The sequence below is a fragment of the Argiope bruennichi genome, chromosome 7 (genome assembly GCF_947563725.1).
Source record: "Argiope bruennichi chromosome 7, qqArgBrue1.1, whole genome shotgun sequence".
Taxonomy (NCBI): domain Eukaryota; kingdom Metazoa; phylum Arthropoda; class Arachnida; order Araneae; family Araneidae; genus Argiope; species Argiope bruennichi.
The window spans coordinates 61,099,355-61,113,559 of record NC_079157.1 but is presented as its reverse complement, the minus strand read 5'-3'; the positions used below and the strand labels follow the sequence as shown (position 1 = coordinate 61,113,559).

The window sequence follows — 14,205 nt, the reverse complement described above, 5'->3', positions numbered from 1 at the left end:
GCCTGAAGTATAAATTTCAACAGTCAGTATTGACTGACAGTATCTAGACTCCGATATATCGTTGAAATTGGATATAGCGGCTAAATAGAAATCTAGTCCAAACAGGCTTGGTAAGAAAATGAAAAATATTTTACTTTGTGAAGGAGAGTGGAAATGTAAGCAAACTTTCGATTTATTTCGATCTCACTCTAAAAACAGTGAAAGACCGAATTAAGTAAGTGGCTCGTAAGTTAGGATTCTATGACTTCTTTACACTTAAAAGAAAGTCAACTCTTCTGGTATAGGATTCTATTATCTAGTAATCGAGAATATTTACTGATAACTAGTGTTCTATTACGTTACGCCACTTTGAGAACAGTAACTGATCACTGAATCGTTAAATTTTCCCATTGTGATCCTCACAGTGTTTCCTTGGTGGACAGGCGATAATGAATGCAAAATAATAAATTATCGTGGGTGTCTGTGTAATAAATAATGTGCTAAATATTATATTGCACTACAAAATGCTCATGAACCAGCAATGTGACTAAAATTAATTAGTGTTCAATTTCTAGCTGCAAAATATATAAAAAAGAAATTTACTATACAAAATTGAAGAAGCTTGTTCAGAATTTGAAAATTAGAAGAGAGCCTTTTACACCTACATCATATGATGTATACTTTTTAGACCTAAATTTTTTTTTCTAATAAATTAATGTGCATATTTACTGAAATAAAAAATAGAAAAATAACCTAGCAAATAATTTAAGTAAAAGAAAATTAAACATATTATACATTCAAAAAGTTAACACAATTTAAATTATGGTAGGGAATGCTGATGATCATAAAGTAAATGGAAAAAGACTTCCAAAATTTAAAAGAATTAAAAAAAAAATTTAATCGCTTAGAGTGATTAAATTACTTCTAATAAAACTAATGAAATCATCAACGAAGAAAAAACAGTCAAATTTCTAATGTATGAACTAAAATTGTATTAAAAAAAGAAAACATATATTAAATATATTTCTTATTATAGCTACAGCAGTTGCATTGTAAGCAAAAAATTCAAATTCTGAAATGGTACAAATCTCTAAATTTATCATGTGGTTATGCTTACTTTAACTCGAGAATAGTGATTATTAAAATTTTTCTTTTAAGATAGATCTTTTAATTTTCTGTGCTATTTATTTTAATTCTACTGAATGCGAGGATGTCCTAAATTTTTAAATTCTGCTTTAGGATTTGGCACTGACGAAGACAGAGGGCACATAAATTTTTGGCCTTCAGGTGGAATACAACGAGGGTACTTCTTAACACTTCTAAGAGTGTTTTCCAATGGAATCTTTCCAACTGAATGTAAGTCTTTTAAATAAATATATTTGAATTTCAGTTTTAATGAAACATTTGTACACTATGTCTCGAAGAGGATTTTAATTAAATAATAAAATACAGATTTTAATTTTTTTGAATTTTAATTTTACAGGTTTAATTACATTAATTATCTTTAAGGAATTTTTATATTTGAAGATTGTATGCTAATTTCTAAGTCATTGTTATGATTAAATCCATTAAAGGACATTTTAATCCATTAAAGGCATAAAGGATCAAACAGTCATTATTTTCTTAAATTCTTTATTTCATCTGACTTTTTCATCTCTGATTTCTTTTACAATTACCGTACTTTTTTATTGCCATTTTGGAAAATAACATTTGCCTAAAACAAAGACAATAATATATAAAGAGATGCTATAGCATTGCCGAAATCGTTTGATGATTTGATGCAACATTAAAAGATAACAAATCTATTTCTAGGCAGGTGCAGTAGCTTTTCAAAGTCATCCACGACTGATGTTGAATTAAATTTAATGAAAATAAAGATAATAATTTATATGGAGAGATGCGACAAATATTCATTTAGGTATTTATGCAATGATAAATAGTTTTATAGATAATCTATCAGTGTTGCAGTTTCTGGAGTTGGAATTCTACAGATGCTGTAAGATTTCAAAATAAGACGACTTATATATTTTCATGTATTCCGGGATAAAATCCGAATAGAAAATTTTTTCAAAATAATAATAAAGATGTTCTTCACGAAATAAGATTTTATTACCTCCTTAAAAAATATATCATCAAATGCAGAATAATAAGTTTACAAAAGTAATAATCGATCATCTATATATTCTATTTAGCCTTTGCAAACCCAGTCAACTGGGCACACGTGAGAGCTACTGAATTCTTTCTTTATTCCTTCAATCAAAGTAACTGTCTGCCTGTTGGCGTGGAATGCACAAGTTGGAGTGACTTCCTACAGGGGCAATGCAATTGTGGCCTTAATGGAGAAAGATGTTCCTTTATGGGAATGTTTGCCACTTTAAAACCACCTCCAAAACGGAGATATTATCTGCAAGTTGCACGTGAGAGGCCGTATTGCCGTAAGTATTATTTATAGGATAAATTATGTTTTCTTTCATATATTTAAGAATTTAATTTCTGATTAATGGTAAATATCGTAAAAGAATCAAAAATATTATTTGGCATTTAAAATTTTTAAAAAAATCCACAAAGAGATAAAAACTATTTATAATATATTTTGCTATTGCTTTCATCAATTTTTCAGCTAGGAGGTTTCATCCACATTTCAAAATAAATGATTGTATCTATGTATTTATGTTCCACATCCCTCCTAAACAAAATGTGTCTAATTCAACTAAGCACACTTATTATTTAACTCAAGAAAAAGAATATTGCCAACTTTCAACAACAAGTGCAAAAATCAATTAAATATTCACTAATTAAAAATCAATATCAAACCATTGCTATTTTACACAATAATGCTGGGAAAAAATATTTCACAATTAATATTTTACTGCCGTCTGAAAATTCAATTAATTTTTTTCATCTTTTCAATGATACCAATTTCATACGCATACAAGTTTTTTCTTTTAATTTTTATAGGTTTTTCAAAATTGAATAAATAATGGAAATGTATAAAAGATTTTGAGATAAAATTTTATAGATTATCAGTTGCAACATAATGATGAAAATTGGAACAATTCTATTTTTATTTTTTGATAATAATGTTTTATTTTCAAAAATACTTTTAGAAACGCTTCCTATTGGTTTCAAAAGAATACTAAAATTAATTTAATTAAATTAACTATATTAAAAAATATTATCATTTAATTCTAGTTATGTGCACCTACGTCTTCTATGGAATAATAAATAAATAATACTATAATTTTGTAAAATAGAAAAATATTAGTAAAGAAAACAAGAGTGTTTTGAAACTTAGAATAATAAGAAATTTTCAATAGCTATTTAATAATAAAATTTAAAAAAAAACACATCTTCATTGCTCAAATTTAAACAAAAGCAAAGAAAATAAAGTCTTTATGAGCAAATAAAACAGACGTTTGATGGTACCAGCAGTTTCAAGTTGTGAGAGATTAAGCCAAAATGTCATGAATGAGCGAAAAGTAAGCTTTTAATAAATTAATTATTCAATTAATTGCATAAATCCGTTTATTGAAACTTTTCATATACTTTAGTACCTGTAAATAAAATTCGAATTTCTCATAGACATCACATACCAGTAACTCATGGAAAAAAATCAGTTATTGGCGTCTTTTTAAAATCGTCTGGCTTCACTGATATTCTATTTTTTACTAAAAACGTTTCAAACATAAAATGGTTTCATACGTTAACACATTCTATACAAAAGTTAACACACTGAAGTAAAAAATATATGGAAGTAGTAAAAAAAAATATATAAAAAAATCTAAAAGTAGTTACACAAAGATATGAAATATTTATATCCCAGGCCCATTAATACCATCTAGTTGGCCATAGTATTAAGGTCATCAGATTCTTTATGGAACAAATTAGGAAGTAGAATTTCTCACCAGGTTACATTTTAAATCTTTAAAATGCCACGTTTATTGAAAAATGAGAAATGGAAAATTCAGGGACATTTAATTAAATGCATATGGATATTTTTTTCGAGAAAAACATTCGAATATCGATTATATAACCTGCATAATCTGATTATCTATTACTTTATTCTTTCAAAATAATGAAATCTGATTAATATATATATATATTTAATTAACTGACAGAAAGGAGGCTGTGAAATAATTATTTATTACAATTTGCAGTTAAATAAACGGTAATAATATTTTTCTTATTAAAAGTTAAACTTTGAATCTGTGAATTTGCATGACATCGTTTAAATAAAACTGGATATGATCAATTTTTGGAATATTTAAAATTTAATTGCAAAATAACCCTAATGCCAAAGAATAATAAAATTTGAGGAATTCAGAAAGCTTTATAAATACATGATAAATTCTTAAGGAAAATAATCAATAATTTTAATACAATTTTTTACGTTATTGACACTGGAATTATGCAAATTAACTGCACCATGAAAAATTAAAAATAAAAAAATAACCCATTTCAATACGAAACAGGAGGAGAGAAGAAAAAAAATAACAAATTTTTGTAGAAACATGAATGTTATCCTTAAAGACAAATATAAACATAAATGCTTTTATAAATTATATAACTAATATAAATATAAATATATAAATACCTTCATTGGTTAGATTTTTTTTCTTTAACTAGCGATATTAACAACAGGTTATGATTCAGATTATTTTTTCTAAAATAAGACATTTTTATTGCAGGCAAGATATGCAAATAATCTTCGGATTTCAATTTTCTGTAATTCTTTCGGCAATTAGAGTATCTAAAATTGAATACAGATTAACGAAAAAATATTTTTTTAGTCCTATTCTACCAAGAAGATCGTTCATGAGAATCCAGTGGAACTCCCTAAAAAATTTATTAATTCATCCTTAAGAAAGAGAGGAATTTAAATTAATTTTTTATGCGATGAAACAAGCTGTTAATAAAATTATATAAGTTGCTCTACATAGCAATGAGAATGTCAAAAGATGAAATTACGATTAACTATAAAAAGATTTTTACCAAACGATTTTTTTTAAATATGAAAATAATAATGATAATAAGTATTAAAATCGTATTGTGCTCAATAAAATAAAATAAATATTTAAATACATTTGCAAACGATAAATATTTCTCAACAAGCTATTTTTAATTCCTTTTAAAATGATTATTAATTACAATCAAATTATAGAATTAGAAAAAACTGCTGGAATAAAAATATTTTATTTACACTATTTAACTGATAGTTTTAAGTGAATTTATCCAGGAAAGAAAGCACAGCAGTATAATTCTCTGATTTTGTTCTAACTTGTAAATCGTATCGCCTTATATTCCTTAGTAAAAATAAAACAAATGGTAAATAATTATAAATTTATTTAATAAAATTAATAAAATTTATCTGACTTCTCCAGCAATTAACTTATATTTACTGTAAGAATATATAAATAATGTCTGATAAAATAACCAGATATAAATTTTTTTAAATGCAAGCAGAAAGGAAGGAAGATCTAAAGATTCAAAATTAATCTTTTTCTATATGAATTTAAAATGTAAAGCATATTTGAAGTAAAGGAAAGAAACGTAGCGTAATTGAAGTAGTAATTTAAAGTAATAATTAAATAATAATTTAAATACTTAGCTACACATTTTTTTATTAAATAAAAATAATTTATGAATTCCTTTTTCTTGTCTTTTCTAAAATAATGGTTTTTATGTCAGTCCTATTTAAAAAAGAAAAACAGGGTATCATAAGCTCTAAAATATTTATAACTTATTCTAAATATTTATAACTGTACTCACATTTTTTTATTCCATTTTCTGAATACTGTAGAATAGTTTTTTCAAATCCTTTTTTTAGTAATGAATTCAACATAGCTTTTATTATTTCTTTAAAAAAAGGACGCACATTTTCCCTTGTTGAAAGTTGACTTAAGAATAAATCATTGAGCTGTATCTGATAAGTTGCCAAACTGTTATGTTTCCTTTAACTAACAATCACTAACATTTAATCTTCATATGAATAATTCAAAAGCTTACTGTTCCAGGCTGATTTGTAATGATGAATGGTAGAAGAAATAATTTCCTGGCATACGAATGAAGGTTTATGTCGTCTGTTTTCATGCGCTATTCTATTTACAGTATTTCTTAACTAAGCATTCTTTCGTAGTTAAATGATTTCCTTAAACTAACGTTCGATGACAAAAGATAGTTACGATAACTATTTATAAATAATTGTATTAAAAAAAAGAAATGACGTTTTTGGTTTATGAAAACTTTTATTTGTTAGTTAATTCAGGAAATAGGAAAGTTTAGTTTAGTTTAGTTATATTAACGTCCTGTTTTTTGACTATTAGGGCTATTTTGGGACGGACCTCGTAATTTTGAACCACTGTCAAATGACGAGGAAATAGGAAAGAATAGAAAGAAGAAGAATTTATGGATGATGGTTTTGAAAAATTAATTAAAAAAGATTCTTTAAGTGTTACCATGCGACAGGCGATGCAAGAAATAGAAAAGTGATTTATATTGAATTGGATGCCAAAAGAAAATAAACAAGCTATCCAATAATTATGCTATTCAAATTTATGCAATTATTAATTTTCGTTATTTTCTTAAAGCTTAGTATGACAGGTTAAATGGCAGACATTTTTATAAAATACTAGCCGTCTTTGGCGACCAGCCGGTTCGCCAATCTTAATGTTCGTTTAAATTTTAATAATTAAATAGGTTGAACCGGAGTTTAACCCCCTTCTTCGCCAAGTTGCGATAACTCTCCAAAGCTGGCAATCTTTATTATGCACTATAATTGAACATCTGCTCCTTTGCTTTTGAACATTTCGCAAGGTCGTTGTTGGCGATTTTTAAAAATTGCTCCAAGCAGGAGGTAAACTCCGGTCGTACCATTAAATATTTTACGCAATTCCAACTTTAATAGATTCTTCGGCAAAATATTTTAAAACTTCAAATTTTGATAGTCATATAATTCACTCATAATATTATAAGTAATACTAATTTTCAGTCATAGCCTGATATGTATCTCTCTAATTTTCTGTTACCCCTCGTAGAAATTATGCTTTAAATTAAACTGTAAATGATTAATATGCAATTAATATAATAATATTTTTTACTGAAACAAAGCATTTTTTTAATACTATGATTACTGATAATAGAGTCACTGAGCGTTTACACTTTATGGGCACTAAAGAATATCTTTCTTAATTTATGTAATATCTCAAGAATTTGTCAACAAAAATTTCTCAGATTCATCATGAACAAATCGATTCATTAACAATGTTTAATTTTAAATGCATCAAACACTAAAAAAATAAAATGAATCGTTCAAAATAATCGGTCGAAAACAGGTTTAAAAAAATACTTAAAAAACGATGTACTTAAAACTATAAGCATATACACAAAAGTATATAACTAACATAAATACAATTTAATTACAAAAGCATCCAATTAACCTAAAAATAATTTAAATCATTGAAAATAGGTTAAAAAAAACTACTTAAAAAACGATGTACTTAAAACTATAAGGATATACAAAAAATATATAACTAACATAAATACAATTTACTTAAAAAAGCATGCAACTAACCTAAAAATAATTTAAATCATCCGTTGGTTGCCATGTCAACAGTCAGAAAACAATGCGCATTACTGAATTTTCTTCGCCAGTTACGTTAACGCAAATGCGTGAATTTTTCTACGCCAGTTGGGGTAACGCTATGCAGATTATACATTTTTAATTTCCTTTATTCTGTGTTATTTTAATTCAAAAGTACTTCAGAAAGAATGTGAAACATGGATTAATTAACAATGTTTAATTTTAAATGCATAAAACATTAAGAAAATAAACAGAATCGTTTGAAATAATCCACCGAAAAATGTTAACCCTAGCCTCAATTCTGTTGGGAGAAAAAAATAACTGAAAGTTGGCGGTGGGGAAAATGGAAGACTTTTTTGGCGGGAAAGTTAGTTTTTAACTAATAATTAAAATTCTAATTAAAATTTCAAAAAAGGGACCCCAGGTGCACATTCCCGACCTCTAAGGTATACATGTACCAAATTTGATAGCTGTATGTCTAATGACCTGACCTGTAGAGCGCCAACACACACACACACACACACACACACACACACACACACACACACACACACACACACACACACACACACACACACACACACACACACACATTGAGCTTTATTATAAGTATAGATAATTGAAAATTTATAAATCACGTTTTACAAAATATTTTTTTTCTGCTTCACATTATTTGATAACCAGCAAGATTCTTGTCGAAAAAACCTTCTAGAATACTCTATAATAAAGACCACTGCCCCTTTCGCAAAACTATGAATTTTGGGTAAGGGCAGAAATACCTTACATGACACTGAAACAATAAATATGAAATACTGAATTTTGGTGTGAATTTAGCATTTTTACTAAATCTATCTTGTGTTTCTTGGTGATTTTTTTAAAGATTAATTTTTAGTATGCGGTTAATATTAACTGATAATCTGTATTTTGAACGTTATTTCCAATCGAACGAAACCGAAACTGGCATAGAATATAATTGTACAACACCAAATTTCCTATGTACGTTCAAAAGTTTGATAGAAATCTATAAATTTGGCTTAAATATCATATACCAAATTTCATATGCCTAGTTCGAAGCGTTTTCGAATTATCCTATTTCACACATTCAGACATAATGTCCAAAACGCATATTTTGAACTCAAAGAGTTTTAAAATGTAAAGATTCGTCAAAATTTCGAATTCGGATTTTTTTAAAGATTATAATATTATCGTATACTAAAAAAATTCAAGAAAATATGAAGGAATACGTGATACAAATACAATTTTATTTTATTACTTAAGTCAGCAAATTTTAATGATTCTACGAGACTTTTGAACTTTTTTTCTAACTTTTCAAATTTCTAAAATTTAAATGAAAATTATAGATTAGAATATTAACCGTTATTCACTTAATATTATTTTAAACGTAATATTTATTTTGGACAGATATAATTATGCGACCTATTTACGCAATCTTGTATCTATTTTTCTATTTACTTCACGACGGAAACAATACATTATGGACTAAAAAATATAATAAAAAGGATAGAAAATATTGGTTTTAAATACATTTAATAAATAATTAATTATTATAAAGCAGGATAAGTTTCCAAACAATGTACGTGTACTTTCTAGCGATACAGGAGGACCAATTAGGAGTAAAATATTTGCTATGATGGTAAAATATCAGAAGAAAGTGTTGTTTACAATGACAAATAGTTATAGAGTTATAGTACGAAATATGCCAAAAAATGCAATATTTAGTTACTTTGTTAGTTTATCTTTCTTCATTAAAGGCGTTAATTTATACTCAGATATACTTCTCAATCGAAGAAACAAAGAACTCGAAATTCTCTAGTCATTCCATACATTTTTTCATACTGGTTAATGGAAGATAATTTCCAGAGAAAAATTCGAATGGAATGGCCCTTATTGAATCATGGATTTCTTGTTCTGTAGTTTTTAAAATATCTAATGGTTAGGCTTATAATGGTGTCTCACTTCATATCCAAAAAGAAGGCGAACTAAGCACCTAATTATTTAGTATTTGCCTCTGAAAATGCTACTTTTTTCATTTCATTTCAGTACATCAATATCAAATTGTAGTATATCTTCAAAATGCCAGAAATGTAACGAAGTCTGTTAGAGCGTTGATACATACTATTATTTTGGGAGAAAATCAGCTATTACAGAAAGATCTGCCTTTAAAGTAAGCCCTTTTTGTTAGTTTAAATAGAATTTTTTGTTGTTTTGTTGCTCACATTGTAAATTAATTATCGATTGTGTATTAAAAATATGCATAAATATCCAGAAATTGTATTTATGCTTGCTTTTTATTTTCTCGTGTGTGAAGTATACAAAGGGAGAGTATTGCAATTGTCAAAAAATTCAGGCTCGAGATTTCGTCGAATCTTTTCGTTCCAGACCTGTGGACAATTTTTTTTTTTTTTTTTGATTTTGGATATTTTTTTTAAAGTAGGAAAAAAAAATAGACACCCCTCTCCTCCACCACACACAAATGGTCTGTTCCATAAGACCCTCAGAAATTTTGAGGCCGCTCTAAAACTCAATTTCGTAATATGTCGTAGCTAGCCTTTCTTATTTATCGGAATAGTTAGTTACATCGAAGAATTTTCCTTTTTTATCACAATAAATGCACATAGAAAATCACAATTTCAAAATTTATTTGTTCTTTTTTTGGAATTTGTTTATAAAAATCACCGATGGAGGGACGAGTTGTTGGGAGTATAGATATTTTTCTCTCTGCCAATGAGAATTCATTGAGGAGACAAAAAGTGTAACTATTTTTTTCCCTTCATACGATCAAATATGATGAAATGATCTGTAAAATTGTTCTGCCTTAGTTATTTTTGCTACTTTCCTGATTACAACAACTGTAGTTAATAATTAATCTTAACATGATAACATGTTGGTGCTTATAAGCTGTCATATTATATGTGAATTTTTCAAAGTGTTTTTAAGTGTTTGAATATTTTTTAATTAATATCAATGTTATCGCTTCTATATAATTAACTACCTCATTCCTTAAATCATTCGAGTTCAAATGCCCCAAAATTCTGAAACGGTGAGTTTCTTTTCTAAAGATAAGAAAAATTCCTTACTCGCCCTCAAAAATGGCATCTAGTATTCTTAAGGAATCTATGTACAAAATAGAGCTTCCATTTAGTTAATGGCTTAAGCACATTAAACATCTATATTCGGACATCCTTAGAGAGTTCTTAGAAAACTTTCCACTCTCCTAAATCCATCTGGATGAGCGTCTCTAATGGACAAAGCACACGCCTAGGGTATTCAATCATTCATATTTAAGGATAAGAAGTTTAGTAATTTCCAGGCTTTTCGAGGTCATGCCGCAGTTTTGTTGAATGGATGTGTAGAGCCTTTCAGCATTGACAGTGTTTTAGTAATAGTAGTCAGCAAGAGGAAACTTAATATAAATAAAGATAGATGAATGTAAATGAAGAAGATAAACGATAAATGAAAAAAAAAATAGAATAAAGGAAGTAGAATTAAACCTAAAATAGTATCATACTGCGATGTTTCAAATTAAAGATTCGAATTACCTTTAATATTTTATTTATTGATTTCAGCATTGATTTATCGATACCAAGGCAGACCAACACTTTTTTCGCCACTTCTCTTCAGAGACTGGGAAGAATTCGTTCAGTCGAAGTTGATTCAATCGAAGATATAGTAATTTCAAGCAAAGCTTTCATAGAAGCAGTAGAAGTTAATTATCTCTTTCCTGAGTAAGTATGTATTAACTCTTCAAAACATAACAGACGATACAAAAAAATGTGTCATAAATAGTTTAAATATGAAAAACCCAAACACTTTGACAGCAAAATGCATATCACGTAAACAAACTAAAACGCTAAATTACAATTAGAGTAATTTTGTGATCGCAGCAGAGTTATTTAAAAATATCTTGGTTGATTTCTTATTATTTTCTTCATTTCTTTAATTAAAGATGAAAAAGAATTCTTTTTTTATTATCTTTGTAATTTGTATTTTGTAATTGATATTAATATTTCTGATCAATTTATAGATAAATGTTTTCTGCTTTTATACTTCAAAATAAGTCAAACGATTTTAAGTCATAATTGTTTGACTTATTTTTCCTATGTTGCTGCAAATATATAAAATGTTTATGTATTTTATTGAATTCCGAGTGTTTTCCGGCAATATATGAAATGCTTTCTCTAGGCATTGGATATAATACTTAGGCATACAATAGAATTACGAATGCTATTTAATCAAAATATGAAAAAAGGTCTTAATATCGGTATTACTTAAAAAATTTAAAATTTTTCAAAAATAGATGATATTTTGGAAAAAAATGATTAGAAAAGACCAATGAAATTGTTTTTAATTTAAAATTTGTAAAGATGCTTCAAACAGACACACACACACATGTTAGGTATATTATGTTTATTTATGGTATTTCTTTTAAAGTAGATACGAAAAATGAAATGAAACTGTTGGATACGGCCTAGTTAATTTTTTATATTTTCTTTAGGCCCAGAAGAGATTCAGAAGTCAAATTTTGTCCATCTTCTCCAACGCAACAGGGAAAACTTCAGGTTTTTTCATCAGATTATTGTAATTGGAATAAAGAATGAAGCAATAAAAATAAATTTAGTGTTTTTTTTGTATTTTATTTTTCTTCATTTGCCTGTAATGTTTTGAAACATCATAATTTCATTTGCTTTTCTATAGTATATCAATTCGTATTCATATGACACAAAACAACTAGTGGTAATTTAATTTTCTTGTTCAATAAAGGAATACATTCTATGTCTAGCAGATGCAAGTCACAGTACGGTGTGACATAATGTGAGGTTAGATGTAAAATCCCAAGCGCAATTAAATTTGGCATGTTACTCTGATGTTATGTAAAATGGCACCATTTTCTCACCAAATTTTCAACTTATTATTACTGCAATGATTGCATATAAATCCCAAAAGCTTATAAAACAAGAGAAAGATTATGCCTTATAACTTTCATCTTACATTTTGGATTCCATATTTCAGTACGAAGCAGATACTGTATTTTTAATCTGGAATAATTATTTGTTAATATTGTAAATATTGATTGCTAAAGTTTTGATGATAATTATGTACCTAGAATTCTAATAAATTGTATTTTCCGCCTAGAATAAATATAATTATTATTATAGTATTATTATTTATCGTATTATCTTCGTATTCTGTATATTAAATGGATGTTATTCGAAGGGGAAAATTGTTCCCAGATGCTTCTTTACAAGAAAAATTTCACAAATATCGATTGTTAAAGTTAGGTGAAAATAAAGAATCGGCATGTTATTTGCTTCAAAGCGAGAACATTAAACGAATGCTTTGAATTTTGAATACGCCAGCTTGGCATCAGAATATTAGACAATAGTTGTTGTTGTTTCTTATGGCACTCGCCACGGACAATCCCGCTGTTCGAAGACGGCCAATTTAAGCCTAAGAGGGAGTGCCTCTTGTTTTTATCGTAGAGCCAACTAGGGCCAAGAGTATGACTTTGCTACTCACTCATCACTCATTCGCTTGCACAACCCCTTTTTACAAGGGGGGGGGGGCACATTCACACATCTCACAGATATAACACCGGAAGAACAGCCATGCCCAAACCGGGAATCGAACCCGGGGCGCTCAGACCGCGTGGAAGACGCTACCCCTATGCCAGGACGCCGACATTAGACAATAGTAAGCGAATGATAGCATTAACCGCATTCACATAAAGCGGCATCGACTGTAATAGGATTATACTATAATTATTTTATAAGTATTACGAATACAATAAGAATGCTTTATAATATAAATAATGAGCATTATAGAAACGCCCACCTCCTTTTTTCCCCTGAATATCTTTATTTAGAAACTCGATATTTTATTTATGAATATATTTCAACCCCCGGGGGGGGCACCTCGAAATGAGGATGAGATGCTTCCGGCATGGTGGTTGGATCTCGCCAGCTTGGAGAGTACACTAATAGGTGGGGGATCTGACTCCTCCCATCGATGAGAGGACGTACTTCCTACTGGGAGGGTTGTACCGTGGCCGGTGACGGCCCTTAGGACTCAAGCACAGTTCCCGTCAATGTTGCTGTTGCGGCGGTCATGTCATTCAGTTTTTATGGTTTAAATCCGTGTGACTTCGTGGCGGGTCGGAGAGTTAGATGGTCGACTTATGAATTTATTTCCTGAATATTTTTTTAGATGTTTCCTGTCATTTACAGCACTCTTTTTCTAGTTCCTTAAAATCTGTAAAAAATGGCTATACTATTAAATATAAATTTAGAATTTTCTTGCCCAACCACAACCTACTATACATAAGAAAATATTTTGTGATTAATATTTCAATCTTTTTGCTATTATTCATCATATAATATATGTGTTACGAGCGCCTTTGGCTAAAAACTAATTTTAACTTTAATCATACTAGAGCTATAATTTATTTTTAGAACTCTAAAATCAGAATTAACTGCGCGCGAAACCAATGTATGTTTTTGTATATGGCAACTATGAAATGCAAGCAACTAAATATATATATATATATATATATATATAGCATGTAAATAGGATTGTAGTATAGATAGAGAGAGATAATAAAATGGAGTCAGATTAATAACGAGTGGATT

At 28.2% G+C, this 14,205-nt stretch overlaps 1 protein-coding gene across 1 annotated transcript in view; it reads left to right on the top strand.

The window, feature by feature from the left end:
* LOC129975394 (uncharacterized) overlaps positions 1-14,205 on the top strand; it is a 53,073-nt gene that overhangs the window by 13,516 nt on the left and 25,352 nt on the right. Inside the window, exons 6-10 of the mRNA XM_056088456.1 lie at positions 1,219-1,335; positions 2,172-2,414; positions 9,620-9,743; positions 11,146-11,304; positions 12,075-12,157. Coding sequence (XP_055944431.1) covers positions 1,219-1,335; positions 2,172-2,414; positions 9,620-9,743; positions 11,146-11,304; positions 12,075-12,157 — 726 coding nt within the window. The remainder of the gene's footprint in view (positions 1-1,218; positions 1,336-2,171; positions 2,415-9,619; positions 9,744-11,145; positions 11,305-12,074; positions 12,158-14,205) is intronic.